The sequence below is a fragment of the Mobula birostris genome, chromosome 10 (assembly GCF_030028105.1).
Source record: "Mobula birostris isolate sMobBir1 chromosome 10, sMobBir1.hap1, whole genome shotgun sequence".
In the NCBI taxonomy this organism is placed as follows: domain Eukaryota; kingdom Metazoa; phylum Chordata; class Chondrichthyes; order Myliobatiformes; family Myliobatidae; genus Mobula; species Mobula birostris.
The window spans coordinates 41,795,081-41,822,345 of record NC_092379.1 but is presented as its reverse complement, the minus strand read 5'-3'; the positions used below and the strand labels follow the sequence as shown (position 1 = coordinate 41,822,345).

The window sequence follows — 27,265 nt, the reverse complement described above, 5'->3', positions numbered from 1 at the left end:
GCTCGGATGCTCTGTTTGTTTGTTTTGTTTATGCTCCGTGTAGCCCCGCTTGTCTCCGATGCCGTTGACACGGTAACAGTTCACTTCTATATTAGATCTATCAATTGCTGTTGCTTGTGGATCAACGGAGGCATTTGTAGTCGGCACATAATGCTTGAAACTGACTTTTTAACGCCACGCGTCTGGCCTTGCGAATACCTGTTACCGTACAGTGCATCCCTCAGCACCATCACTGAATCATTTTGCCCCTCCGGAGCACCAGCAAGAAAAAATCTCCGGCGCCGCCACTGGTCATTTGTTCCCAAACAATTGGTTTATTGATCATTACAGAATGTCCCTCCCCTCTCCCCCAATCATGATTCCCCTCTCCCGGTCCCCCCTTCCCACTCTCAGTCCACAGGAGACACCCGTATCAGGATCAGGTTTATCATCACTCCCACATGTCATGAAATTTGTTTTTTTTGTGGCAGCAGTACAGTGTAATACATAAAATGACGACCGTACACTTCAGACGTCTTGGACACTAATATATATATATATACATAAGACATTTGCACAGTACTCTTCATATAAGTTGACTTGTAAATTTAATTGTTTATAGCATTTATTTTAAATAAATTAAATATGTAGTGCAGAAAGAGAGCAAAAACGGTGAGGTAGTGTTCCTGGGTTGATGGTCCGTTCAGAAATGTGATGGCAGAGGGAAAGAAGCTGTTGCTGAATCGCTGAGTGTGAGCCTTCAGGCTTCTGGATGGTGGCAATGAGAAGAGGCCATGTCCTGGGTGAGGATGTCGGTGTTCTCACATCACAATAGTGGCTGCACTTCAAACGTAAGCTGCAAAGAACCACCGACACTTCTAGACCCACCGCCATTCCGACCCACCAGTCCCGTGGGGTCAACTGTCAAACTGCTGGACATCAGTTCCCAGTTGTGTCGGCGTGACCGGGGTGTCTGGTCAGGAATCCTGTCAGGGCTCTCTCTCTCTCTCTCAGTCTTTTCTCCAGAGGGAGAGGGATCGATCGGAAAACTCGGGTCTGACGGGGAGATTTCTCTCTCTCTCTCGCTCTGATCTTCCGGCAGAATGAGACGCTCCCTGAACGAGCTGTCCCGAGGCTCCTCAAAGGAGGCTCTTCCAGAAGGGAGCTCGGGGGCTGCGACTGCCAGCCACGGGGAAGATGACTGCGAGACCCTGCAAGACGCACCCGACACCAGAATTCTCTGCCGAGCCCGTAAAGCCCGGGCCGAGATGATGAGGCGGGAGAGGTAACGACCAAATAAATGGCAGGCAATCCGGTATTGTGTGGGTGGGGTGCGTCCGTCCGTCGCCGGTAGTGTTGTGGGCGGGAGGGAGGGTGTTTGTGGGTCGGTCCGCTCACCATCCAAGTCGAGTTCTTACATTTAGCCTCAGAATAGACGGTCGACCCTTGGGAGCAGAGATGAAGGAAAACATTTCCACCATGGACTAGATGGGCCGAAGGGCTCGCTTATGTACTGCAGTGCTGCCTGCGGAGGGCCCTGCTCGGCCAGAGGGCGCCGAGTCTGTGGAATGCGTTGTCACAAGATGGCGGACGAGGCCAAGACATTGGGTGTGGCCAAAGCGGGGTTGGTGCCGCCTTGTTGAGTCAGAGCTTCAGAGGTTATGGGGAGAAAGCTGGAGACTGGCGTTGAGAGGGAAAATAAAGGATCAGGGATTAAATATTACGTTTTCCTGTACTAGGAACTTGCTGTGGTGTGTTTGTCAGACTCAACATATGAAAAACATTCAAAAATGATAAAGAATTGACTTTATTTCTTACATCCTTCACATACATGAAGAGAAAAAATCCTTTATGTTTTACAGAGAAACATAGAAAATAGGTGCAGGAGTAGGCCATTCGGCCCTTTGAGCCTGCACCGCCATTCAGTACGATCATGGCTGATCATCCAACTCAGAACCCTGTACCTGCCTTCTCTCCATACCCCCGATCCCTTTAGCCACAGGGCCATATCTAACTCCCTCTTAAATATAGCCAGTGAACTGGCCTCAGCTGTTTCCTGTGGCAGAGAATTCCACAGATTCACCACTCTCTGTGTGAAGAAGTTTTTCTTCATCTCGGTCCTAAAAGGCTCCCCTTTATCCTCAAACTGTGACCCCTCGTTCTGGACTTCCCCAACATCGGGAACAATTTTCCTGCATCTAGCCTGTCCAATCCCTTTAGAATTTTATACGTTTCAATCAGATCCCCCCTCAATCTTCTAAATTCCAGTAAGTATAGATTAGGGGACCAAAACTGCACACAGTACTCCAGCTGTGGTCTCACCAAGGCCTTGTATGACTGCAGTAGTACCTCCCTGCTCCTGTACTCGAATCCTCTTGCTATGAATGCCAGTGTATGGGGTCTTTTTTGTATGTTAAATTTAAAATGGCTTCTTTGTGATGTTAAATGCTGAGAAAGTCTCGAGCTAGACATTTGCTTAGGTTAATACAAATTGCAGGGTGTTATTAGCCATTGGGTGTTCATGTGTCATTTTTTTCAGATCTCTCTCTCTCTCCCTCCCTCCCTCCCTCTCCCATTCTCTCTCTCTCCCTCTCTCTCACTCTCTCTCTCTTTCCCTCCCCCTCCCCTCCTTGTATCTCTCTCTCCCCCTCTCTCCCTCCCTCCTTCTCCCACTCACTTGCCACCTCTCTCACTTCCCCTCCTCTCCCCCTCCCCTTTCTCACCCCCCCTCTCCCTTTCCCCCTCTCCCTTTCCCCCTCTCCCTTTCCCCCTCTCCCTTTCCCCCCTCTCCCTTTCCCCCCTCTCCCTTTCCCCCCTCTCCCTTTCCCCCTCTCCCTTTCCCCCCTCTCCCTTTCCCCCCTCTCCCCCTTCTCCCTCTCCTCCCACCCTCTCTCCTCTCCTCTCACCCTCTCCCCCACTTTCCCATCCCCTCCTCTCCCCCTCACACTCTCTTTCCCTCCCCCTCCCCTCCCTTGTATCTCTCTCTCCCCCTCTCTCCCCCTTCTCCCACTCACTCCCCACCTCTCTCACCCCCCTCTCCACTCTCCTCTCCCCCTCCCCTTTCTCACCTCCCTCTCCCCACCCCTACCCCCCTCTCTCTCCCCCTCTCCCCCACTCTCTCCCCTCCCCTCCCCTGTATCTCCCCCTTCTCTTCCCTCCCTCTCTCCCCCCCTCCCTCTCTCCCCCCTCCCTCTCTCCCCCCTCCCTCTCTCCCCCCTCCCTATTTATATCCCCCTCCTTCTCCTTCCTTCCTTCTCCTTCTCCTTCTCCTTCTCCTTCTCCTCCTCCCCCCTCCCCCCTCCCCCTCTCCCCCCTCTCCCCCCCTCTCCCCCCTCTCCCCCCTCCCCCCTCCCCCCTCTCCCCCTCTCCCCCTCTCCCCTCTCCCCCTCTCCCCCCTCTCCCCCTCTCCCCCCTCTCCCCCTCTCCCCCTCTCCCCCCTCTCCCCCCTCTCCCCCCTCTCCCCCCTCTCCCCCTCTCCCCTCCTTCCCTCTCGCTCCCTCCATCTCCCTCTCTCCCGCTCTCTCACACACCCCTCTCTCACCCCCCCATCCCCCTCTCCCCCTCTCCCTCCTTCCATCTCTCCTCTCCTCCTCTCTCCCCCTCTCCCCTTCTCTTTATATCCCACCTCACTCACTTCCTCCCCCTCTATATCCCTCCCCCTCCCTCCCCCTCTTCCTTCAACTTCCCTCCCCTCCCTCCCCCCCCCCCTCCTCCCCTCCCTCCTCCCCTCCCTCCTCCCCACCCCCCCCCTCCCTCCTCCCCTCCCTCCTCCCCTCCCTCCTCCCTCCCTCCCCCCTCCTCCCCCTCCCTCCTCCCCCCTCCCTCTCTCCCCCCTCCCTCTCTCCCCCCTCCCTCTCCCCCCTCCCTCTCTCCCCCCTCCCTCTCTCCCCCTCCCTCTCTCCCCCCTCCCTCTCTCCCCCCCTCCCTCTCTCCCCCCTCCCTCTCCCCCCTCCCTCTCTCCCCCCTCCCTCTCTCCCCCCTCCCTCTCCCCCCTCCCTATTTATATCCCCCTCTCTCCTTCTCCTTCTCCTTCTCCTTCTCCTTCTCCTTCTCCTTCTCCTTCTCCTTCTCCTTCTCCTTCTCCTTCTCCCCCCTCTCCCCCCTCTCCCCCCTCTCCCCCCTCTCCCCCCTCTCCCCCCTCTCCCCCCTCTCCCCCCTCTCCCTCTCCCCCCTCTCCCTCTCCCCCCTCTCCCTCTCCCCCCTCTCCCTCTCCCCCCTCTCCCTTTCCCCCCTCTCCCCCTTCTCCCTCTCCTCCCACCCTCTCTCCTCTCCTCTCACCCTCTCCCCCACTTTCCCATCCCCTCCTCTCCCCCTCACACTCTCTTTCCCTCCCCCTCCCCTCCCTTGTATCTCTCTCTCCCCCTCTCTCCCCCCTTCTCCCACTCACTCCCCACCTCTCTCACCCCCCTCTCCACTCTCCTCTCCCCCTCCCCTTTCTCACCTCCCTCTCCCCACCCCCTACCCCCCTCTCTCTCCCCCTCTCCCCACTCTCTCCCCTCCCCCTCCCCTGTATCTCCCCCTCCTCCCCCCTCCCTCTCTCCCCCCTCCCTCTCTCCCCCCTCCCTCTCTCCCCCCTCCCTCTCTCCCCCCTCCCTATTTATATCCCCCTCTCTCCTTCTTCTCCTTCTCCTTCTCCTTCTCCTTCTCCTTCTCCTTCTCCTTCTCCTTCTCCTTCTCCTCCTCCCCCCTCCCCCCTCCCCCCTCCCTCCTCCCCCCTCCCTCCTCCCCCCTCCCTCCTCCCCCCCTCTCCCCCCCTCTCCCCCCCTCTCCCCCCCTCTCCCCCCCTCTCCCCCCTCTCCCCCTCCTTCCCTCTCGCCGTCCCTCTCTCTCGCTCCCTCCATCTCCCTCTCTCCCGCTCTCTCACACACCCCTCTCTCACCCCCCATCCCCCTCTCCCCCTCTCCCTCCTTCCATCTCTCCTCTCCTCCTCTCTCCCCCTCTCCCCTTTCTCTTTTTATATCCCTCTCACTCACTTCCTCCCCCTCTATATCCCTCCCCCTCCCTCCCCCTCTTCCTTTCAACTTCCCTCTCCTCCTCCCCTCCCTCCTCCCCTCCCTCCTCCCCTCCCTCCTCCCCTCCCTCCTCCCCTCCCTCCTCCCCTCCCTCCTCCCCTCCCTCCCCCCTCCCCTCCCTCCCCCCTCCCTCTCTCCCCCCTCCCTCTCTCCCCCCTCCCTCTCTCCCCCCTCCCTCTCTCCCCCCTCCCTATTTATATCCCCCTCTCTCCTTCTCCTTCTCCTTCTCCTTCTCCTTCTCCTTCTCCTTCTCCTTCTCCTTCTCCTTCTCCTCCTTCTCCTTCTCCTTCTCCTTCTCCTTCTCCTTCTCCTTCTCCTTCTCCTTCTCCTTCTCCTTCTCCTTCTCCTTCTCCTTCTCCTTCTCCTTCTCCTTCTCCTTCTCCTTCTCCTTCTCCTTCTCCTTCTCCTTCTCCTTCTCCTTCTCCTTCTCCTTCTCCTTCTCCTTCTCCTTCTCCTTCTCCTTCTCCTTCTCCTTCTCCTTCTCCTCCTCCTCCTCCTCCTCCTCCTCCTTCTCCTCCTCCTTCTCCTCCCTCCTTCTCCTCCCTCCTTCTCCTCCCTCCTTCTCCTCCCCCCTCTCCCCCCTCTCCCCCCTCTCCCCCCTCTCCCCCCCTCTCCCCCCTCTCCCCCCTCTCCCCCCTCTCCCCCCTCTCCCCCCTCTCCCCCCTCTCCCCCCTCTCCCCCTCTCCCCCCTCCATCTCCCTCTCTCCCGCTCTCTCACACACCCCTCTCTCACCCCCCATCCCCCTCTCCCCCCTCCCTCCTTCCATCTCTCCTCTCCTCCTCTCTCCCCCTCTCCCCTCTCTCTTTTTATATCCCTCTCACTCACTTCCTCCCCCTCTATATCCCTCCCCCTCCCTCCCCCTCTTCCTTTCAACTTCCCTCCCCTCCTCCCCTCCTCCCCTCCTCCCCCCCTCCTCCTCTCCCTCCATCCCCCTGCCTAAGAGAGAATTGCCCCTTGCAGCAAGAAATTGCCCTTTTTTACCCCCTATTTCTCTGTTCATTGAGATACAGTGGGGAATGGGCCGTTCCGACCCCACTGAGCCGCGCTGCCCTGCAACCCTCTGGATTTAACCCTGGCCTCATCACAGAACCACCCACCTACCCAACGGTAGGTCTTTGGGAGTGTGGGAGGGAACCGGAGGGACACCCGCACGTCCACGGGGGAGGGGACGGTACATCTCCTTACGGCAGTGGCGGGAATTGAACCCGCCGGCGGCGGCACTGTAATGTGCTGTGCTGACCACTACTCTACCTTGGTGGGAGGATGATTACCTGTCTGTGTTAGAATGTTCCCAGATGAACCAGGGGTTGGGGGCGGGGAAGAGGGAGAGGAAGAAAAAGAGGAAATGAGTGAGAGAGAGGGAGAAAGGGATCGGAATGTGGAGAGGGAGTGTGGGAGAGAGGGAGAGAGGGAATGAGGGAGAGAAGGAGAAAGGCAGAGAGAGGGGAGAGGGAAACGGAGAGAGATGGGGAGGGAGTGAGGGAGAGGCAGAGAAAGAGAGAGAGAGAGACTCTGATCTCACATTACAGCACCTATGTTAAAGATGAAAGATAACAGAACAATTTATTTAGTTCTAATGCCCTTATAGTGATTCTTTTCAACTACACACAACTTTTATCCCTCCCTCTTCACACCCACGTTACTGACTTCCAGGTAACGAATACACATCAGCCCTGTCTTGCTTTCCATTTAGCTGTGCTTCATGCTTCTTAGGAACCCATTGTTTGGGGTTGCATTTTGAGTCTACTGTACAGTCCATACTCAGATTGGCAGCTGCAGTCAGTTGCTGAAGTTATTTGCTCTTCATGCGAACTCCACTGATCCACACTGATCGTATGGAGGCCATTGGCCATTGTCGGTGGGAAAAATATGGGGTATTTTATGAGGAAAGATATGAGGTTCAAGTAACTACTGTTGCCTTTTTGCTTTGAGGCAGTGTTCTTGTGGATGTGTCTGTCTCTCTGTATCTTTTATTTCAGATGAATATGGATTAATCTTTCCAACTGCAAGCAATCCAGTGGTGAGTATGTGCAGTTCCCTTCAACTCCGCGTGTAACCTGCATCCTATTTCTGGTTGTATACGTCCGTTTGTTCATTCGTTACGTGCCCTTCCTGGATGATGTGGGCGATCACGGTCTTTCCGTGGCCATGACTGTCCTTGGCAAGTTTCTCTACAGAAGTGGTTTGCCATCACCTTCTGGGCAGCGTCTTAACAAGATGGGTGAAATCCCAGCCATTATCAATACCCTTCAGAGACTGTCAGCGGCCGCATAGCTTGTGATATAGGCCGGCTGCTCATGCCTGTTCCCATGGCTTCACCTGACCCTGATTCGAGGCTTGGGGGGTGCGGGAGAGTGGGGGGGGGGGGGGGCGCTGCTAAACAGGTGTTACACCTTGCCCAAGGGTGACCTGCAGGCTAGCAAAGGGAAGGAACGCCTTCCACCTCCTTTGGTAGAGACGTGTCTCCACCCAAGTGTATACTGAGCTGTCGCAAAACCTGCGAAGATAATTGCCTGGTGTTGATGATCTACAGCCTCGGCGAGGCCACCTTCAGGATAGAGGACAAGCTATCCCATCTGGGAAGCCTCCAGCATTGACCTGGAACTTAGGATATAGAACAGTACGTGAGTTCAAAGAAGAGATAGGCCATCCCTACTTTGTGCAGTTTCTGGTGATCTCTTTCGTATCAGGGTGCACAGGTGACCCATTCTGAATTAAGTTAACAGGGAGTATTCCTATTCTAGGTGCTCTAACTTTATGGAGCCAATTCGTATTCTTAGGCTTAGTTATTAGGCTGAATTTGGGGAGTAAGTGTTGCTTTTAGGCCTAGTTCGTAGGCTTCATTTAGACTGTTAAAGCCCTTTTGGCCCTCAGCGTTGTGCTGATCCAATGAAATGGTCAATTAAGCCAGTCTCCTCTGCCTACCCAATGTCCATATCCCTCTATTTTCCTCGCAGTCAGGGGCCTATCTAAACATCTCCAAAAAAATCCCTAACGTTTCTGCCTCTACCACCACCCGAGGCAGTGCATTCCAGGGACCCACCACCTTCTGTGTGGGGAAAAATAAACTTGCCCTCACATCCCCTTTGAAGCTACCCACTCTTACTTTAAGTGCATTCCCTTTGGTATTAGACGTTTCAACCCTGGGAAGAAGATACTGTCTGTCTACACTCTCCATGCCTCTCATAATCTTATGCATCTCTATCAGATCTCCCCCGCACCTCTGAAGTTAGTTTTCTTTAACTTCCAGTAATTTTTCCCCTCCCCCTTACCTCTTCTTCAATTCTTCACTCTGGCATCTTTTCTCCACTTCACCTGCCTATCACCTTTCCCTGGTTTCCCAATTCCTTCTTTTTCTCCCATGGCCCTCTCTCCTCTCCTATCAGATTCCTTCTTCTTCAGCCCTTTACCTTTCCCATCTATCACCTCCCAGCTCTTTATTTCATCCTCCCCCCCCCCCTCCCCACACACACACACACACACACACACACACACACACACACACACACACACACCTGGCTTCACCTATCACCTTCCAGCGTGTACTCTTTCCCCTCCACACCACCTTACCCCCCCCCCCCCGCTTTCCTTTCCAGACCTGAGAAGGGGCCTCGGCCCAAAACGTCGACTGTTCAATCCTCTCCACAGATGCTGCCTGACCTGCTGAGCTCCTCCAGGATTTTGTGTGTGCTGCTGCTCTGGATTTCCAGCGTCAGCAGGATCTCTTGTGTTAAAGTTAGCGGGGGACCGCAGCACCTGTTATAACAGATTTTGTGTTCATGTGTGTAGGGAGCTCGGTGTGTATTCCGTGGCTCACAACTGTTTAGGCTGAACAAATAAACCTGTCCCCATGCTCAATTGGGTGATTCATCCGGGGGAACGATGGGAGCATCCATGTTGGGAAATAAAGAGTTGCCACTTCCGGCCGAGACCCTTTGTCAGGACTGGAAAGGAAGGGAGAAGAGGCCAGGATAAGAAGGAGGGGGAGGTGGGGGGAAGGAGGACAAGCTGAGACAGATCTTCCCCGGCTGGAGAAGGAAACAGGGGCAAGAACTTCACAGAATTTGCCCCAGAAGATGGGTTGGAAGGTTGCATCATCCTCATTCACCAAAGTTCGTGCCTCCTCTCCTGAGCCTGCACTAGGAGATGAATGCCAAGACCCCAGAGTTGGTGCACAGGAGATTTGTTCGAGGGCTTCAGCTGCAGGGAGAGAGACTGGGGAAGCTGTTGCATTGAGCAATGGAGGAGTAAACAAGGTTATTCTATAAATAAAGGACAGATTTTACTGTAAACATCTGAAAACGTTGCCACAGTGCTGGGGAAGGGAGCCATTTCAGCGTGAGGAGTACAAAGTCTGGCCATAGTAATCTCTGCGGCATTCAGTAAATGCTAGAGGAACTCAGCACGTCAGGCAGCATCTCTGCCGGCCGGTGGTGTGGTGGCATCCGCACCAGACTTCGAGCCGAGTGGCGGTTCGAGTCCAGCCGGCTCCTTGCACGCCTTCCATCCGTGCTGGGTTGAGCGTCAAGCTGGCGACTCAGCCTGGTAAAAAAAAAACAGACAGATGTGAACGAAACGGCAAGGTTACCGCCCAATGCGCCATGAGTCACGGAGAGGAACAACTAAAACATTCGACGTTTCGGGCCGAGGGCCTTCATCAGGACTGGAAATGAGATGAGAAGTCAGAGGTGAGGGGAGGAGAAGAAGAAGTACAAGGTGGCAGGTGATAGGTGATAGAAGGGGTGGGGGTGAAGTAAAGAGCTGGGAGCTCGATTGGTGAAAGAGATAAAGGGCTGGAGAAGGGGGAATCTGATAGGAGAGGACAGAAGGCCATGGAAGAAAGGGAAAGGAGAGGAGCATCTGAGGGAGGTAAGGAGATGAGGTGAGAGAGAGAAATGGGGATGGGAAACGGTGAAGGGGAAGGGTGTTGGGGGGGCGGGAAATTCGCAGAAGTTCGAGAAATCAATGTTCATTCTATCAGGTTGGAGGCTACCCAGAGGGAATATAAGGTGTTGCTCCTCCAACCTGAATGTGGCCACATTGTGGCAGTAGAGAAGGCCGTGACTGACATGTCTGAATGGAAATGGGAAATAGAATTGAAATTGGTAGCCACCGGGAGATCCAGATGGAGTGTTTATTGCTCGGCGAAGCAGTCTCCCAGTCCACATTGGGTCTCACCGATATACAGGAGGCCGCACCCGGAGCAACAGGTAGTCGACCCCAACAGACTCACAAGTGAAGTGTCGCCTCACCTGGAAGGACTGTTTGGGCCCTGAATGGTAGTGATGGAGAGTGTGGGGGCAAGTGTGGCACTTGTAAGTGCCAGGAGGGAGATCAGTGGGGAGGGACAAATGGACAAGAGAGTCGTGTAGGATTCGATCCCTGCTGAAAGTAGAAAGTGGGGAGAAGGGAAAGATGTGCTTGGTGGTGGGATCCCGTTGGAGATGGCGGAAGTTGCGGAGAATTATGTGCTGGACGCGGAGGCTGGTGGGGTGGTAGGTGAGGACAAGAGGAAATCTCTCCCTGCAGGGGCGGCATGAGGATGGGGTGAGAGCAGACATTCGTGAAATGGAAGAGAGGTAAGGGCAGCTTTGATGCTGGAGGAAGGGAAGCACCTTTCGTTGAAGAAGGAGGACATCTCCTTTGTTCTGGAATGAAATGCCTCATTCTGAGAGCTGATACGGCAGAGCCAGAGGAACTGAGAGAAGGGGATGTCACTTTTACAAGTGACAGACTGGGAAGAGGTATAGTTCAGGTAGCTGTGAAAATGAGTAGGTTTATAAAAGATATCAGTAGATAAACTTTCTGCAGAGATAGAGACAGAGAGATCAAGGAAGAGAAGGGAAGTGTTGGAAATGGACCAGGTAAATTTGAGGGCAGCGTGGAAGTTGTAGGCAAAGTTGATGAAGTGGACAAGTTCAGCACTGGTGCAGGAAGCAGCACTAATGCAGTTATTGATGTAGTGTAGGAAGAGTTGGGGCATGATACCAGTGTGGGTTTGGAACATAGACTGTTCCACGTAGCTGATGAAAAAGCAGGCATAGCTGGGACCCCCGCGAGTGCTCGTGGCTTCACCTTTTAGTTTGAAGGAAGTGGGAGGAGCCAGAGGAGAATTTGTTGAGGGTGAGGAACAATTCTGCCAGAGGGAGGAGACTGGTGGTGGAGGGGAACAGGTTGGGTCTGGTGTCCAGAAAGAAGCAGAGAGCTTTAAGGCTGATGGGGGCTGGAGGTGTGTAGGGACTGGACATCCGTAGTGAAAATGAGACGACCAGGGCTAGGGAACTTGAAGTCATTGAAAAGATCAAGAGTGAGTGATGGGTTTACCTGGACAAGTAGGTTTGTGGATCTTGGGTAGGAGGTAGAAATGGGAGGTGCAGGTTGAGGGAACAATGAGGTTGGTGGTGGTGGGTTGGAGATCCCCAGAGTCCATATGGTTGGTGATGGTGTGGGGGACAATGGCCTGGTGCTCCTTAGTGGGGTCCTGTTCCAGGGGTAAGTAAGAGGAGGTGTCTGAGAGTTGGCGCTGGGGCTCAGCAAGGTAGAGGTCAGTACGCCAGACTACTACAGCACCTCCCTAATCTGCAGGTTTGATGGTGAGATTAGGATTAGTGCGGAGGCAGTGCAGAGCGGAGTGTTGAGAAGGAGTGAGGTTGGAAATGGAGAGGAATGTTGAAGTCGAGACGGTTGGTGTCCCATCGGCAGTTGGCAGTGAAAAGGTCCAGAGCAGGCAAAAGACCAGGGTGGGGTGTCCAGGAAGAGGAGGAGGGTTAAAGATGGGAGACGGGGTCACTGGTGTGGGGTGGGGCATCCTTGCCTAAGAAATAGGCTCGGAGACGGAGGTGGTGGAGGAAGAGCTCGGCATCATGGTGGGCGCGGAACTCACTGAGGTGTGGGTGCGGGGGGACAAAAGTGAGGCCCTTACCGAGGACAGAACAGTCTGCCTCAGAGTGGGAGGTTGGAAGGAATTGTGAAGACCTGGCACGAACGAGAGCTGGGATTGGAGTGGGGGAGGGGGTTGGTAGTGTGTGAGGAGAGGGGAGGATTGAGGTGTTCAGGGAAGGTGATAGATGGGTGAATAGAAGAGAACTCGTAGGGGGGGAGCCAAGATGGAATATATTGTGTGTGGCTACTCTGAATTTGTAGTATCTGTTGAACCTCTTGTGTTTAATCTCTGGTGTGTTTCTGGTTTTTAATTGTGAGGAGAGTTAATTTGCTCCAAAAACAATAATTCGACCTCAGGGATAGAAGAGCTTCAGGAGTCTATTCAGCAGTGGCGGGAATTGAACCCAGGTTGCCAGTACAGTAAAGCGTTGTGTGGACCGCTACGCTACCGGGCCGCCCCGCGGTTCACTTGGAATCCAGCACTGTGTATGGAGTGTATGATCGACAGGATTGTGTTAAAAACAAATCCAGTGCACTCCTTGGCTGGCGGGGTGGAGACACGTCTCTACCAAAGGAGGTGTGAAGCGTTCTTTCCCTCCGCCAGCCTGCAGGTCACCCTTGGGCAAGGTGTAGTACCTGCCACCTGCCTAGCCCCCCAATCTGGGTTATGTGAAGCTAAGGGAGCAGGTGGTGGATGGTTGTATGAGCAGCCGGTGCAGATCACAAGTCCAGGTTATGCCACCAATGATGCCAGGCAGACAATCTCTGAAGAGTATTGATAATGGCTAGGGGGTCACACGTCTTGCAAAGACACTGGCCAGAAGGCGGCAGTGACAAACCACTTCTGTAGAAAATTTTGCCAAGAACAATCATGGTCATGCAAAGACTGTGATTGCCCACATCACACGACACGGTGCATAATGGTGACGTCATATGACACGGCACATAATGATGAAGCAGTTTAATTTCCAACTGACAAATGCTGGAAATCCAGAGTAACACAAGCAAAATGGAGCAACTCAGGAGATTAGAGAGCTGGATAAAGAGCCAACATTACGGGCTGACCTCCAAGAGGTCCACAGCCTTGTTGTGGTTTGAAGGCTTGCATGCCTCAATGACCCAGAGAGCTATGCTGGCTGGGGTCGGGGCTTTGTGCTCCAGCAGTCCTCCGGATTTGGGGGTTCAGCTCAGAATTGTTACGGAAACAGTAGTGAAGATTCCTTCTACGTCTGAGTGCTGACGATACTCCTGAGTCTCCAGCCGGGGCTTGCATGGCTGACAGTAGTGAAAACGGAGAGAAGCCACCGACGTGATGAAGGGAGTCCTGAAGATCGTCAGAGACGGAGGACCTTCATTGCAGAAGGTAAAGTAAGTTTCAAGCGGAGACCCTTCATTAGGACTCACTAATACTTTGTGATTTGTGAAACCGACCATTGTGTGTGGGACATTCTGACTCTGCCCAGCTGAAACTACATAGGGGGAAGACATCAGATCGGTATCAGCACTTTGTGAAAGATATATCCCTGCCTCTTAAGGCCCAGTTCAGGACAGATCTGTTTCATCACTTAAACCTCTGTTTAGTTGTATATTCAGGGTGCCATGCGTCAACCCTGTAACAGAAAGGGTTGTGCTAGTTGGGACGTGCTACCATTGTAATTAAGTGATTCTGTCAATCTGCCTGACTCTATTCAAACTGTTCACATTAAGTAGGTGATTAGTTAATCAATCATTGGTGTCCACGAAGTCAAAGTCAAAGTAAAATTTATTATCAAAGTAGGTATGCGTTTCCATTTACAACCCTGAGATTCATTTTCAATAAATCTATGGAATAAAACCCTTAACAGAATCAATGAAAGACCACGACAACTTGGGGGTCAGCCAGAGTGCAAAAGGCAACAAGTTGTGCAAATCTGAAAAGAAAGAAACAATAAATAAGCAATAAATATCGAGAACATGAGATGAAGAGTCCTTAATAGTGAGTCCACAAGTTGCGGGAATATTTCAGTGATGGAGCAAGTGAAGTTAAGTGAAGTTAACCCCTTTGGTTCAAGAGCCTGTACTACCTTCCTGATGGTTGAGGGGTAATAACTGTTCCTGAACCTGGTGGTGTGAGTCCTGAGGCTCCTGTACCTCCTTCCTGATGGTTGAGGGGTAATAACTGTTCCTGAACCTGGTGGTGTGAGTCCTGAGGTTCCTGTACCTCCTTCCTGATGGTTGAGGGGTAATAACTGTTCCTGAACCTGGTGGTGTGGGTCCTGAGGCTCCTGTACCTCCTTCCTGATGGTTGAGGGGTAATAACTGTTCCTAAACCTGGTGGTGTGGGTCCTGAGGCTTTTGTACCTCCTTCCTGATGGTTGAGGGGTAGTAACTGTTCCTGAACCTGGTGGTATGGGTCCTGAGGCTTCTGTACCTCCTTCCTGTTGGCAGCAATGAAGGAGGGAGTCAGATGATGGATGCTAATTTCCTGTGACAATGTTTCATGTAGATGTACTTTACCTGTGATGGAGTGGGCAGCATCCACTACTTTTTGTAGGATTTTCCATTCAAGGGCATTGGTGTTTCCCTACCAGGCTGTGGTGCAGCCTGTCAATATACTCTCCACCACACATCTATAGAAGTTTGTCAAAGTTTTAGAGGTCACGCTGACTCTCCACAGGCTCTCAAGGAAGTAGAGGCGCTGCCGTGCTTTCTACAATGGAATTTACAATAAAAACTCCACGTAAACACAGATTGCCAAACAACCAATGTGCAAAAGAATGCAAGTTGTGTATTAAAGAAAAGCAGGGAACTTGAGTTGTAAAATGTCCTTGAAATGTGAGTTTGCAGTTTGCAGGAAATCTGAAAAATAGTGTCTGGAGAGTAAGAATCTCTCGGATTCACCTGCACCCTACATGAGGACTGAAAAGGGTTCTCGGCTTGAAACATCGACTGTGTATTCAATACCTTAGATGCTGCCTGACCTGCTGTGTTCCTCCGACAGTTTGCATGTGTTGTTCTGGGTTTCCAGCTTCTGCAGAGCCTCTCGTGTTTATGAAGACCCTCCCCATTCCTGCATTTGTTGCTCCGGTGTTTCTCCATTCTCCAGTCCGCCACCTTCCTTCCTTCCTCCTGCGACGGCGGCAATCTACTGGTCTCCAGTCTACAATCACAGACTGAACTGGCATTGTTTCTTTCGCAGTTCACCGTGCAGCCACAATCTTTGGGTTGAAAGAGGTTGGTGAAGAGGAGCAATGGACATTGTACTGGTCGGACAATTTCGTGTCATGGGATAAAGCCATGTCACTAAAGCAGTACCAGGTAATTGACCCACAGAAGAGCCAATGAGAAGCTCCCATTCCGCCCCCACCCCCAGAACCTGCACCATTGTGAAACTCCACTCAGCTTTTAAATTTCATGATGTTGATGCTGTAATTACAAGGCATTCCTTCCCTCCGCTAGCCTGCATGTCAGCCTTGGGCAAGGTGTAGCACCTGGTTAGACCCCCCCCCCCCCCCGCCCCACTGATCAGGGTCACGTGAAGCCATGGGGGCAGCTGGTGGATGGCCGTATGAGCAGCCAGTGCAGATCAGAAGTCCTGATGATATAACCACTGACGCCAGACAGACAATCTCTGAAGAGTATTGACAATGGTTTGGTGGGGAGGGGGTTAACCATAGAACATAGAATAGTACAGCACAGTACAGGCCCTTCGGCCACAATGTTGTGCCAACCCTTAAACCCTTCCTCCCATGTAACCCCACTACCTTAAATTCCTCCATATACCTGTCTAGCAGTCTCTTAAATTTCACCAGTGTATCTGCCTTCACTACTGATTCAAGCAGTGCATTCCACGCACCAACCACCCTCTGAATAAAAAACCTTCCTCTAATATCCCCCTTGAACTTCACACCCCTTACCTTAAAACCATGTCCTCCTGTACTGAGCAGTGGTGCCCTGGGGAAGAGGCGCTGGCTGTCCACTCTATCTATTCCTCTTAATACTTTGTATACCTCTATCATGTGTCCTGTCATCCTCCTTCTCTCCAAAGCGTAAAGCCCTATCTCCCTTAATCTCTGATTATAATCCATACTCTCTAAACCAGGCCCCATCCTGTTAAATCTCCTCTGTACCCTTTCCAATGCTTCCACATCCTTCCTAAAGTGAGGCGACCAGAACTGGACATGGTACTCCCAAGTGTGGCCTAACCAGTTTTATAGAGCTGCATCATTACCTCGCAACTCTTAAACTCTGTCCCTCGACTTATGAAAGCTAACACCCCATAAGCTTTCTTAACTACCCTATCTACCTGTGAGGCAACTCATATTGTCCCCACCTTCATCAAGTTCCCTCTCATTGGTGAATACCGAAGAGAAGTATTCATTGAGGACCTCGCTCATTTCCACAACCTCCAGGCACATCTTCCCACCTTTATCTCTAATCGGTCTTACCTTCATTCCTGTCATCATTTCGTTCTTCACATAATTGAAGAATGCCTGGGTTTTCCTTTACCCTACTCGCCAAAGCCTTCTCATGCTCCCTTCTTGCTCTCCTCAGCCCCTTCTTAAGCTCCTTTCTTGCTACCCTATATTCCTCAATAGACCCATCTGATCCTTGCTTCCTAGACCATGTATGCTGCCTTCTTCCACCTGACTAGGTTTTCCACCTCACTTGTCACCCATGGTTCCTTCAGCTGATCATTCTTTATCTTCCTCACCTGGACAAATTTATCCCTAACATCCAGCAAGAGATCCCTAAACATCGACCACATGTCCATAATACATTTCCCTGCAAAATCATCATCCCAATTCACACCCGCAAGTTCTAGCCTTATAGCCTCATAATTTGCCCTTCCCCAATTAAAATGTTTCCTGTCCTCTCTGATTCTATCCTTTTCCATGATAATGTCAAAGGCCAGGGAGCGGTGGTCACTGTCCTCCAGATGCTCACCCACTGAGAGATCTGTGACCTGACCTGGTTCGTTACCTCATACTAGATCTAGTATGGCATTCCCCCTAGTCGGCCTGTCAACATATTGTGACAGGAATCCATGCTGGACATACTTAACAAACTCTGCCCCGTCTAAACCATTGGAACTAATCAGGTGCCAATCAATATTAGGGAAGTTAAAGTCACCCATGACAACAACCCTGTTATTTTTGCACCTTTCCAAAATCTGCCTCCCCATCTGCACCTCGGTATTTCTGCTGATACCAGAGTGCCTATAGAATACTCTCAATAGAGTAACTACTCCCTTCCTGTTCCTGACTTCCACCCATACTGACTCAAAAGAGGATCCTGCTACGTTACACACCCTTTCTGTAGCTGTAGTAGTATCGCTGACCAGTACTGCCACCCCTCCTCCCCTTTCCCCCCTCTCTATCCCTTTTAAAGCGCTGAAATCCAGGAATATTGAGAATCCATCCCTACCATCTTGTAAAGACAATACCCAGAAGAAGGCGATGGCAGACCACTTCTGTAGATAACATTTGCTGAGAACAATCACGGTCAGGAGACCATGATTGCCCACGTCATACGACATAATGGCTATGATGTGCCTAAGACTTTTGCACACAGTACTGTATTTGTCATCGTGGAGCAGAGAGCGAGTTTGTAACTCCGGTGGGAACAAAGGATTTTGGGAATGGCGAGGGTGGAGCACCCCAGGAGGCGTGTGGGACAGGTGGCAGAGAAGGAGTGCCGGGGTGGGGGGGTGCAGACACACCCAGCCCTGAGACACCAGGCAAGGTCACTTGATTCCAAAAATTGGTTTATTAATCATTACAGAATGTCTCTCTGGTGCCTCCCCCTCCCTTTCCCTTTTCCCAACCATGATTCATTCCCCTCTCCCTGCCCCACTTCCCACTCAGTCCGCAATAGACATCCGTATCAGAATCAGGTTTATCATCACTCACACATGTCATGAAATTAGATTTTTTTTTTTGTGGCAGCAGTACATAAAATCACTACAGTACTGTGCACCCTTGATCTTTAGATGTGCTCCTAAGACTTTTGCACAGTACTCTACCTCATTATGATCTTGCATTTTGTCATTTACCTGTGCTGCATTTTCTGGGCAGCTTTTACACTTTATTCTGTACTTTGATTATTTTACCCTGTTCTGCCTCATTGTACTGATCTGTGTGAACAGTAGGCAAGACAAGCTTTTCACTGATTCTTGGTATGTGCATGAAAATCACAGGAGGTCAGCAGTTTCTGACATACTCAAACCACCGTCTGTCACCAGCAATCATTCCACGGTCAAAGTCACTAAGATCACAAATTCTTCTCCCTCTATTCTGATGTTTGGTCTGAACAATGACTGAACTTCTTGACCATGTCTGCATGTTTTTATGCATTGAGTTTCTGCCACATGCTTGGCTGATGAGATATTTTATATTAAGGAGCAGGAGCACCTAGTAAAATGGTCACTGAACGTATGCCACGTCATACTGGTATACCGTCTGTATGGATTGATAATTCTTCTCCTCACACAGAAAATGAATTACTTTCTTGGGATGCACGAAATCTGTATGAAGGATTTGCTGGTCATGAACTTAAATCGCATGCTAAGGCAATACCCAGAAGATTACAACATCTTCCCAAAAAGCTGGCGTTTACCATCTGAGTAAGTTTAAGGACCACCTCGAAATGGAGTGGGGCTCTGTTCATGCGTGTGTGTGTTTCGAACTTTCAAAGTACATTTATTATCAAAGAATGTGTAAATTATACAACCCTGAGATCTCCTTGCTTCTCAGCAGTTGCAAAGGAAGAAATCCAAAAGAACCCAATTAAAACTAAAGACCAACACCCGACGCACGGAGAAAGGGAAAAAGCACAAATTATGCAAACAGTAGAAGCAAGTGACAACATTGTGAACCAAAATCTGTATGGTCTCTCTGAACCATAAAGTGTGTGTGTGTATAGGTTATGAAAAGATTAAAGATTAGCCTTACTTGTCACATGTACAGTACATCGAAACATACAGTGATATGTGGTCTCAGGCACAGAGCCAAGAGTGCATCGAACCGGCAGAGCCCGGGTCCCGAGAGCGAGGAACGACCTGAGATTTGGACGATTTAAGTGCCGGGCCAGATTGAAAAGGTCAGGAGGTGATGAATGGGCTGGTATTCAGCTCGCTGCTTGGCAAGGTTTACTGAGCAGTGCGCTGAACTGAGGCCGTGGCCTGCAACGAACAGGCTCCTGGACTGGCTGCAGTGACGACTGGCTTCGTGTCAGTGCACTCACTTCTGTCAACTTCAGTTCTGAAAGTTATTTGCTTACTTTTATTGTTGGCACGATTTAATTTTGTTTCTGCCCATTGGGTGTCTGGCAGTCTTCACTTTTTTAATGGGTTCTTTTATGTTTCGTTGTTCTGTGGCTGCCTGTAAGGAGACGATTCTCAGGATTGGATGTCGTATACCTACTTTGATAATAAATGTACTTTGAACTGCGTCAATGACACTTAGCACCACTTTCCCATCTCTATTACATCAAAGGTTAAAGTTCAAAGTAAATTTATTATCAAGGTACATATATGATATGACCTTGAAATTTGTTTTCTTGCAAGTACGATAGAATTTGTGAAAGACTATAAATAACAAAGGCTGACAAACAACCAGTGTGCAAAAGAAGATGGATTGTGCCAAGTTGCAGAGTTCTTGAAAAAGAGTCCATACGGTTGTAGAATGAGTTGAGGGTGGAGGTGAGTGAAGGTATCCATGCTGATGGTTGAGGGGTAATTACTGTTTCTGAACCTGATGGTGTGGGACCCCAGTCTGCTTGGACCTCTTTGTCCAATGAGCTGAGAGCCTGGGTGTGGATCTTGGATGCTGTTTTCTTGTGGCAGTTAAGTGTACTCAATGGTGGGGAGGATTTTGCCTGGTATGGACTCTCTATAAACTCTTCCATTAATGCACATTGGTCTGAAGTTGAGATACATTTCAAAAAAAACCTCAACATATCTCATCTTAGCAATCTTTGTTGAACATACACCCAAGTTGCAATGGTCCATTAAGTTAACACCTAATGGAAAGAGATATTAAATGACCATTACCAGTCTCTCCTCCCATGTACCCACCCTCACCCCCTCCCACTCTCCCTGTCACTTCCTCTGTTGCTTCCTCTTCCCACTCATACCCACTCTCTCTCCCAATACTCCCCCCACTCCCCTGCCACTCTGCTCTTGCACTCCCCCGCTCCCAATCCCCCATGCATGCCCTCCAACACACACCTCCCAATCCCCCCTTTCACTCTCCCCAACACCCCTCCCACTCCCCCCTCTGAGTCCTGTCTCCCACTCCTCCCTCCACTGCCGCCGCCCCTCCCCTCTCACATCTGTATCATACAGCTCTCCAGTGATGTGGATGCACCGTATAAGATATAGCTGACCAATCTCCCATCATCGCCCAAAGGCAAAAGTACCCCACATGATTGTTATAATGACTGCATCCCTCAACTGCTTAAAAAATTATGGTGTCAAAGGCAAGTGCTCATTCAGTAGTCAACAAATTAGGAAAAGAGATGGCAAGGTGGGACTTGTTAGGCAAAGAGATGGTGTAGTGGGACTTGTTGGGCAAAGAGATGGCGTGGTGGGACTTGTTAGGCAAAGGGATGGCATGGTGGGACTTGTTGGGCAAAGAGGTGGCGTGGTGGGACATTAGGCAAAGGGATGGTATGGTGGGGCTTGTGAGGCAAAGAGATGGCGTGGTGGGACTTGTTAGGCAAAGGGATGGTGTAGTGGGACTTGTTGGGCAAAGAGATGGCGTGGTGGGACTTGTTGGGCAAAGAGATGGCCCGGTGGGACTTGTGGCCTCCAGTTAAATTGACAGCAACAAAAGAGAGTTAATTTAAAATAAGTCTCTGCAATCAGCAGCAAATATATTTCAGCCATGTCTCCTGACTAAAAGCAGTGAGTGAAGGAGAGCTGAACAAGGTACAGAGGGAATGGATCTTTGATGTAGAAAGGAAAGCTAGGGGTCCAAGTTCATAACTCCCTGCAAATGGCCATGCAGATAGGTAGGATGGTCAAGAGGGTGCAGAGAAGTCTTTGCCTTCTTGGTTGTACACTCAGTACCCGAGTCAAGACGACAGTTCACAGCTGTAAAAAGCTTCAGTCAGCCTCCATTTGGAATATTGTTGCAGTCTGGTCACCCTATTGTAGGAAGGATATGGAGGCTAAGACTGCAGGACCATAAGACACAGGTGCAGAATTAGGCCATTTGGCTCATCGAGTCTGCTCCGCATTCCATCATGGCTGATCTATTATCCCTCCCAAACCCACTCTCCAACCTTCTCCCTATAACCTTTGACACTCTTGACTAATCAAGAACTTATCAGCCTCCACTAGTGGTTTGTCGTCCACAGTCATCTGTGGCAATGAATTCCACATGTTCACCACCTTCTGGCTTAAGAAATTCCTCCTCATCTCTGTTCTAAGGGGACGTCCTTGTACTTTGAGGTCTTGAACTCTCCCACGATTCTCCTCTAGGGGAGAAAGTGGTCCAGGGACTGACTTACACAGGCGTGGGGACATTTGGTTGGATTTTGAGGACGGGTAACTAGACCATAGACAGGGGCTTGGCCTCCACAGCTGTCTGTGGCAACAAACTCCGCTGATTCACCACTCTAGCGGTAGCTCAGGAGTTACCAACCTGTTTTATGCCATTGACCCCTACCGTTAACCAAGGGATCCATCGACCACAGAATGGGAATCCCTACAAGACTAGCTGAGAAATTCTTTCTCGTATCCGTTGAATATGGACGTCTCTCTATCTTGAGGCTGTGCCCTTTGGTCTGAGACTCACTTGAGAGAGGATGCAGAAAAGGTTGGCCAGGATGCTGCCTGACTGAGAGAGTATAAATCTCTTTTGTCTCTACATTGAGGTTGGACAAGATTGGGATTTTTTTCTTGGGAGTGCAGGAGGCCGAGGGAAGTTTATAAACGTTGGACAAGATTAGATTATGAGGACAGTCCACGTTTATTGTCACTTAGAAATGCATGCATTAAGAGATGATTCAATGTTCCTCCAGTATAATATCACAGAAACACAGGACAGACCAAGACTAAAAGGGACACAAACCACATAATTATAACATATAGTTACAACAGTGCAATGGAATACCGTAATTTGATAAAGAGCAGACCATGGGCATGGTTAAAAAAAAGTCTCAAAGTCCCGATAGCCCCAACATCTCACGCAGACAGTAGAAGGGAGAGACTCTCCCTACCATGAGCCTCCAGTGTTGCAAACTTGCCGATGCAGCATCCTGGAAGCACCCGACCACAGCCGACTCTGAGTCCGTCCGAAAACTTCGAGCCTCTGACCAGCCCTCTGACACCGAGCACCATCTCTGCTGAGCGCTTCGACCCCGCCCCGGCCGACGAGCAACGAGCAAAGCCGAGGATTCGGGGCCTTCCCCTCCGGAGATTTCGGATCACACAGTAGCAGAGGCAGTGAAACAGGCATTTCAGAAGTTTCACCAGATGTTCCTCCGTGCTCTCACGTCTGCCTCCATCAAATCAGAATTGTACACGGCACCCTACTTGACAGATAACAGATATTCATCACCGGAGTGGTCGCTGCGCGCTGTGTCGTGCCGTCATCTTCTCCTCTGCAATTGGGTTATTTTATCTGGAGTGCAGGAGGATGAGGAAAGTTTATAAAGGTTGGACAAGTTTGGGTTATAGACAATGGACAATAGGTGCAGGAGTAGGCTATTCGGCCCTTCGAGCCAGCACCGCCATTCACTGTGATCATGGCTGATCATCCACAATCAGTACCCCATTCCTGCCTTCTCCCCATATCCCTTGACTCCGCTATCATTAAGAGCTCTATCTATCTCTTTCTTGAAAGCATCCAGAGAATTGGCCTCCACTGCCTCCTGAGGCAGAGCAGTCCACAGGTCCACAACTCTCTGGGTGAAAAAGTTTTTCGTCAACTCTGTTCTAAATGGCCTACCCCTTATTCTCAAATTGTGGCCCCTGGTTCTGGACTGCCCCAACATCGGAAACATGTTTCCTGCCTCTAGCGTGTCCAATCCCTTAATAATCTGAAATGTTTCAATCAGATCCCCTGTCCTTCTAAATTCCAGTGTATACAAGCCCAGTCGCTCCAATCTTTCAACATATGACAGTCCCAGCATCCCAGGAATTAACCTCGTGAACCTCCGCTGCATTCCCTCAATAGCAAGGATGTACTTCCTCAAATTTGGAGACTAAAACTGTACACAATACTCCAGGTGTGGTCTCACCAGGGCCCTGTGCAACTGCAGAAGGACTTCTTTGCTCCTATACTCAACTCCCCTTGTTATGAAGGCCAACATGCCATTAGCTTTCTTCACTGCCTGCTGTACCTGCATGCTTACTTTCAGTGACTGATGAACAAGGACACCTAGATCTTGTTATACTTCCCCTTTTCCTAACTTGACACCATTCAAATACTAATCTGCCTTCTTGTTCTTGCGACCAAAGTGGATAACCTCACATTTAGCCACATTAAACTGCATCTGCCCACACACCCAACCTGTCCAAGTCATCCTGCATTATCTCAACATCCTCCGCACATTTCACACTGCCACTCAGCTTTATGTCATCTGCAAATTTGCTAACGTTATTTAATCCCTTCATCTAAATCATTAATGTATGTTGTAAATAGCTGCGATCCCAGCACTGAGCCTTGCTGTACCCCACTAGTCACCGCCTGCCATTCTGAAAGAGACCCATTAATCCCTACTCTTTGTTTCCTGTCTGCCAACCAATTTTCTATCCCTGTCAGTACCCTACCCCCAATACCATGTGCTCTATTTTTGCCCACTAATCTCCTATGTGGGACCTTATCAAAGGCTTTCTGTAAGTACAGGTACACTACATCCATTGGCTCTCCCTTGTCCATTTTCATAGTTACATCCTCAAAAAATTCCAGAAGAATAGTCAAGCATGATTTCCCCTTCATTAATCCATGCTGACTTGGACTGATCTGTTTCTGCTATCCAAATGTGCTGCTATTTCATCTGTTATAATTGACTCCAGCATCTTCCCCGGCACTGATGTCAGGCTAACTGGTCTATAATTCCCTGTTTTCTCTCTCCCTCCTTTCTTAAAATGTGGGATAACATTAGCTACCCTCCAGTCCTCAGGAACTGATCCTGAATCTATAGAACATTGGAAAATAATTACCAATGCGTCCACGATTTCTAGAGGGTTGTTTTATCTGGGGTGCAGGATAGAAACATAAGGTTTCGGGGCTAAGGACTGGAGGCCTGTCTGAATGTATGAGTGGATGGGTGAGTGGCAGAGTGGAAGGGGAGCTTTCAGAGTCATAGAAAAGTGCAGCACAGAAACAGGCTCTTTGGCCCATCTAGTCCAGCATTTAAACAGCCTAGTCCCATTGGCTGCACCGGGACAACAGCTCTTCATACTTCCTACCATCCATGTACCTATCCAAACTTCTCTTAAACATTGAAATCGAGCTTGCAAGCACCACTTGCGCTGGCAGCTCGTTCCACACTCTCACCACCCTCTGGGTGAAGAGGCTTCCCTTCAGGTTCCTGTTAAACTTTTGAGCTTTCACCTTTAACCTGTGACCTCTGGTTGCACTCCCTCCTAACCTCAGTAGAAAAAGCCAGCTTGCTTTTACCCTATCTCTACCCCTCATAATTTTGTGTACTTCTCATTCTTCCGCATTCCAAGGAATAAATTCCTGACCTATTGAGCCGTTCCTTGTAACTCCTCCAATCTATCTCCCAGACCCAGCAGCATCCTTGTAAATTTTCTCTGTATTGTTTCAACCTTACTTACGACTTTCCTGTACGTTTGTAGGTGACCGAAACTGCACAAAATACTCCAAATTTGCCGTGTTTTGTTGCTTGTGTTGCTCTGCTGAACATGGTGGGCATGCCAGGTTGTCACCGGAACATGCTGCCCCCCAGCACACTTTGGTTGTGTTGTCTGTTAACAAAGTGGCATGTTTCACTGTCTGTTTCGGTGCACCTCCGATAAGTAAATGAACCTGATCTGATCTGAATTGTGGTCTGTAAAAAAATAAGGTTGTATAATCAACGCATAGAGTTGGCGTGATGTTTATCATTGTTTTATGCCCCAAAGCTGGTTTGTTTAAAGATGATCTTAAAGGAGAGTTTAACCTGTCAAATCTCACCCATTTTTGCCAGAATGTGTGTTGATATTTGTCCCTGCTGATCCTTTGTTTTGCCAATGCAAATGACACATTTCACTGTATGTTTTGACGTACCTGTGACGTATCTATGAATCTGAACTTTTAACAGTGAAATTAGCAAATCTGGTTGATGAAGGGTTTACAGAAACGTAAACCACAGTAGACAGTAGTGATGGCTGGAGTTGAGTAGTGTGGAAGAGAACAGGGGTGCAGCGGGCGTGCTGGAATCCCTGCTGGTCTGGGGTGGCTGGTTGCTCCTGTCGGTGCTGTCCTCTAGTGTCCACTCCATGGAATACAAGCTTGATTGCTTGCGGCAGACCCAGCACAAGACAAGCTCAGTTGCCCTCGTCTGCTGATCTGGGGCAAGCTGAGGAACTGCTGCATGCTTATTCCTGGCTCCAGGTCAACATCCCAAGCACCCCATCAAACTTCAGGCCTGTGCGATAATTTTTGGTGACTGTATGTCCTATCATAACTGTATGTACTGTGTGTGTCTTTGTGTGCTTGTGCTTTGCAACTTTGGCCCCAGAGAAATGCTGTTTCATTTAGCAGCATACATGTGTACGGCCAGATGAGAATTAAACTTGAGCTCAACCTTGAACTTAAAGACCTTATGACCTTCTTCTCTCAGTACTAATGAGTGCTTCTCGCTGCAGATATCTTGATTTTGCGGCCTACTATGAAGCTGAGAAACCCAAGACCTTCATCTGCAAGCCAAATCCTGAATATGACTGGCGCAGCATCTTTTTGACCCAGGACATCAGAGATATGCAGTCCGGGAAGGACGTGATCTGCCAGGTCTACATTCCGAAGGTACTTTACTGCATTCTTGACTCTCTGCCTAGAACGTTAACTCTTTATCTGCATTCTGGTTTCCCTCTTGCCCCTTCTCTTCTCCTCCTCTCCCTCTGGAGCCCCTTCTCCTTCCCTTTCTTCCGTAACCAACGGGAGTTGTTGTCTTGTTATTTCATCTTCTCATTATTTATTGCCATGGATTTATATTTGCATTTCCACAGTTTGTTGCCTTCTGCACTCTAGTTGACCTTTCACTGATCCTGTTGTAGTTACTCTTCGATAGATTTGCTGAAAATTAATCTCAGGGTTGTACATGGTGACGTACACGTATTTTGATAATAAAATTTACTTTGAACTTTGAACATAGACCACTCTCCTCTCTTATTATATTCCTCCTTCAGCCCTTTCCATTTTGCATCCAACTCCTTTTGGCCTCTGATCATCCACACCCACCTACCTTCCCTAACCCCCCCAACTCACCTGGCTTCACCTAGCACCTGCCACATTCTCCTCCCCCTCCCAACCCACCTTCTTATTCTGGCTTCTTGCCCCCTTCCTTTCCTGTCCTGGTGAAGAACCTCAGCTCAAAACATCAACTATTTATTCCTTTCCTTCGATGCTGCCTGACCTGCTGAGTTGCTCCAGCATTGTGTGTGTGTGTGTGTCTGAATTTCCAGCATCTGCTGAACCTCTTGTGTTTATGATTTACTGCACCCTTTCCTGCTGAGTATAGGCTGTCATAGAGGTGGTTCCTAAAATAGACTTTGCTTTATTCGTTATGTTCTGCGTCATATGACGTGGACGATAGTCATAGTCATACTTTATTGATCCCAGGGGAAATTGGTTTTCGTTACAGTTGCACCATAAATAATTAAATAGTAATATCTAAATTATGCCAGTAAATAAGTCCAGGACCAGCCTATTGGCTCAGGATGTCTGACCCTCCAAGGGAGGAGTTGTAAAGTTTGATGGCCACAGGCAGGAATGACTTCTTATGACACTCTATGTTGCATCTTGGTGGAATGAGTCTCTGGCTGAATGTACTCCTGTGCCCAACCAGTACAGTGTGTAGTGGATGGGAGACATTGTCCAAGATGGGATGCAACTTGGACAGCATCCTCTTTTCAGACACCACCGTCAGAGAGTCCAGTTCCATCCCCACAACATCACTGGCCTTACGAATGAGTTTGTTGATTCTGTTGGTGTCTGCTATCCTCAGCCTGCTGCCCCAGCACACAACAGCAAACATAATCGCACTGACCACCACAGACTCGTAGAGCGTCCTCAGCATCGTCTGACAGATGTTAAAGGACCAGATGTTAAAGGACCTCAATCTCCTCAGGAAATAGAGACGGCTCTGACCCTTCTTGTAGACAGCCTCAGTGTTCTTTGACCAGTCCGGTTTATTGTCATTTCGTATCCCCAGGTATTTGTAATCCTCCATC

General features: G+C 50.0%; 1 protein-coding gene across 1 annotated transcript in view; it reads left to right on the top strand.

Annotated features, from left to right (window-relative positions):
* Window positions 1–940: 940 nt before the first annotated feature.
* LOC140203622 (uncharacterized) overlaps window positions 941–27,265 on the top strand; it is a 69,939-nt gene continuing 43,614 nt past the window's right edge. Inside the window, exons 1-5 of the mRNA XM_072269670.1 lie at window positions 941–1,264; window positions 6,975–7,012; window positions 15,053–15,171; window positions 18,348–18,478; window positions 25,682–25,838. Of these exons, the coding sequence (XP_072125771.1) occupies window positions 1,083–1,264; window positions 6,975–7,012; window positions 15,053–15,171; window positions 18,348–18,478; window positions 25,682–25,838 (627 nt within the window). The 5' untranslated portion in view covers window positions 941–1,082. The remainder of the gene's footprint in view (window positions 1,265–6,974; window positions 7,013–15,052; window positions 15,172–18,347; window positions 18,479–25,681; window positions 25,839–27,265) is intronic.